At 40.8% G+C, this 1,375-nt stretch overlaps 1 protein-coding gene across 1 annotated transcript in view; it reads right to left on the bottom strand.

Annotated features, from left to right (window-relative positions):
- Window positions 1-1,185, bottom strand: part of LOC107579499 (EF-hand domain-containing family member C2-like) — a 2,602-nt gene extending 1,417 nt beyond the window's left edge. Inside the window, exons 1-3 of the mRNA XM_016265327.1 lie at window positions 1,157-1,185; window positions 619-711; window positions 428-530 (exon numbers count right to left, since the gene is read on the bottom strand). Of these exons, the coding sequence (XP_016120813.1) occupies window positions 428-530; window positions 619-711; window positions 1,157-1,176 (216 nt within the window). The 5' untranslated portion in view covers window positions 1,177-1,185. The remainder of the gene's footprint in view (window positions 1-427; window positions 531-618; window positions 712-1,156) is intronic.
- Window positions 1,186-1,375: the final 190 nt, after the last annotated feature.

Genomic DNA, 1,375 nt, shown 5'->3' with positions numbered 1-1,375 from the left:
TATGGTCCTACAATCCCTAAATACATAGAAAAGACAGCAGTGAGAAACCATACAGACAAAACGACCGCTGTCTCCCCCTGCTGGCTAGTTAAGACCCAGCAGAACTGGAAGGCTTCTCATTGCGAGTCAGTGAGCAGATGGTTCTGCTTAGGCTCCAAGGAGGCATGCTAAATTACTGCGCTGTAATAAAATCTCCACTTCAGAGTAGTTGTTGAGTGGGTTTTTCCCAAGGCTGATTTACTTGAGATGAGGCTTGGAGGTGCTCAAAGCTTGTGGGGCCCACAGGTTACCAGGGCCTGGACCCTGACACAAACACTCTCATGTACATGTGACAAGAATCACGTCTCAAAGTAGGTGTTTGATGACAGAACAAATGGACAATTTTTTTTGATTGTCATCATTGCATCCAGACCGCTTTCAAACTCACCTTCACGGTGACATCTGGAGGCACAGCAGGGGCCGGGTTTTCTCTCCAGTTAATACTGGATAGGAAGGCATGATAGTCAATCTTCTCAGACTCGTCTTGAAACCTGGATGTGAACATGAGAGATGCAGAAACTAAGGATGCGTTGTGGTGAAATGTTTCTTGGATAATAAGTTGTGCTCTGTTGACCTTACTTTTCGAGGAGGGCTCGTAGTAGGTCATCAGACAGCGGCAGTCGGAGGGCCTTCAAGAAGATCTGTGCCTCTTTAGAAGAGAGGTGTCCAGATCTACGGCACCATTTGAGTAGACAGAAATGAGACAAAAAGAAGAATGAGCAACTCACGTCAGCGCATTCTGTTATAAATATAGAAATCAAATAAATGAAGAATTTAATATGTATATAATCTGTAAGATTTATTATGTTTTTGAAAGAATTCTCTTTCAAGTGTCTATTTAAAAAAAAGTATTTACTTGAATTACAGTTAACAATTTTGCAACATTACAAATGTTGTTACTGTCACTTTTAAACAATGTAATACATCCAGGCTGAATAAAAGTATTAATTATTATTATTTTTTTTAAGTATTACGGACCCCAAACTTTTGAATGATACATATTATAAAATACAGTTTTCTTATGGAATTCATGACAGACAGCTGCAGACATTCCAGGTTCATTATTTTCAGAACATCATAAATAACTAAACTTTCCACAGGGCACAAGCACGTTGACCTGTCGGCATTCTTCCTCATCTATCTCCCCTGCCTGCAACATGCCACAGGTCTTCATCTGTTTCCAATGCTTCACTTGAACCGCTGGAACTAATCGCACCCCTTCAATCTAAAGCAGATTGATGGTTATTCTACTTCACCGTGATTGTTAGTGGTTCACATCAGTGCCTGCGTTACTCTGAATAGCTGAAATAGGGTGTCCTTAAGGAACAGTGGGGAA

The sequence above is a fragment of the Sinocyclocheilus grahami genome, unplaced genomic scaffold, assembly GCF_001515645.1.
Source record: "Sinocyclocheilus grahami isolate Dianchi unplaced genomic scaffold, SAMN03320097.WGS_v1.1 scaffold17818.1, whole genome shotgun sequence".
In the NCBI taxonomy this organism is placed as follows: Eukaryota; Metazoa; Chordata; class Actinopteri; order Cypriniformes; family Cyprinidae; genus Sinocyclocheilus; species Sinocyclocheilus grahami.
The sequence above is the reverse complement of the archived record's forward strand: the minus strand, read 5'-3'. Positions and strand labels throughout refer to the sequence as shown.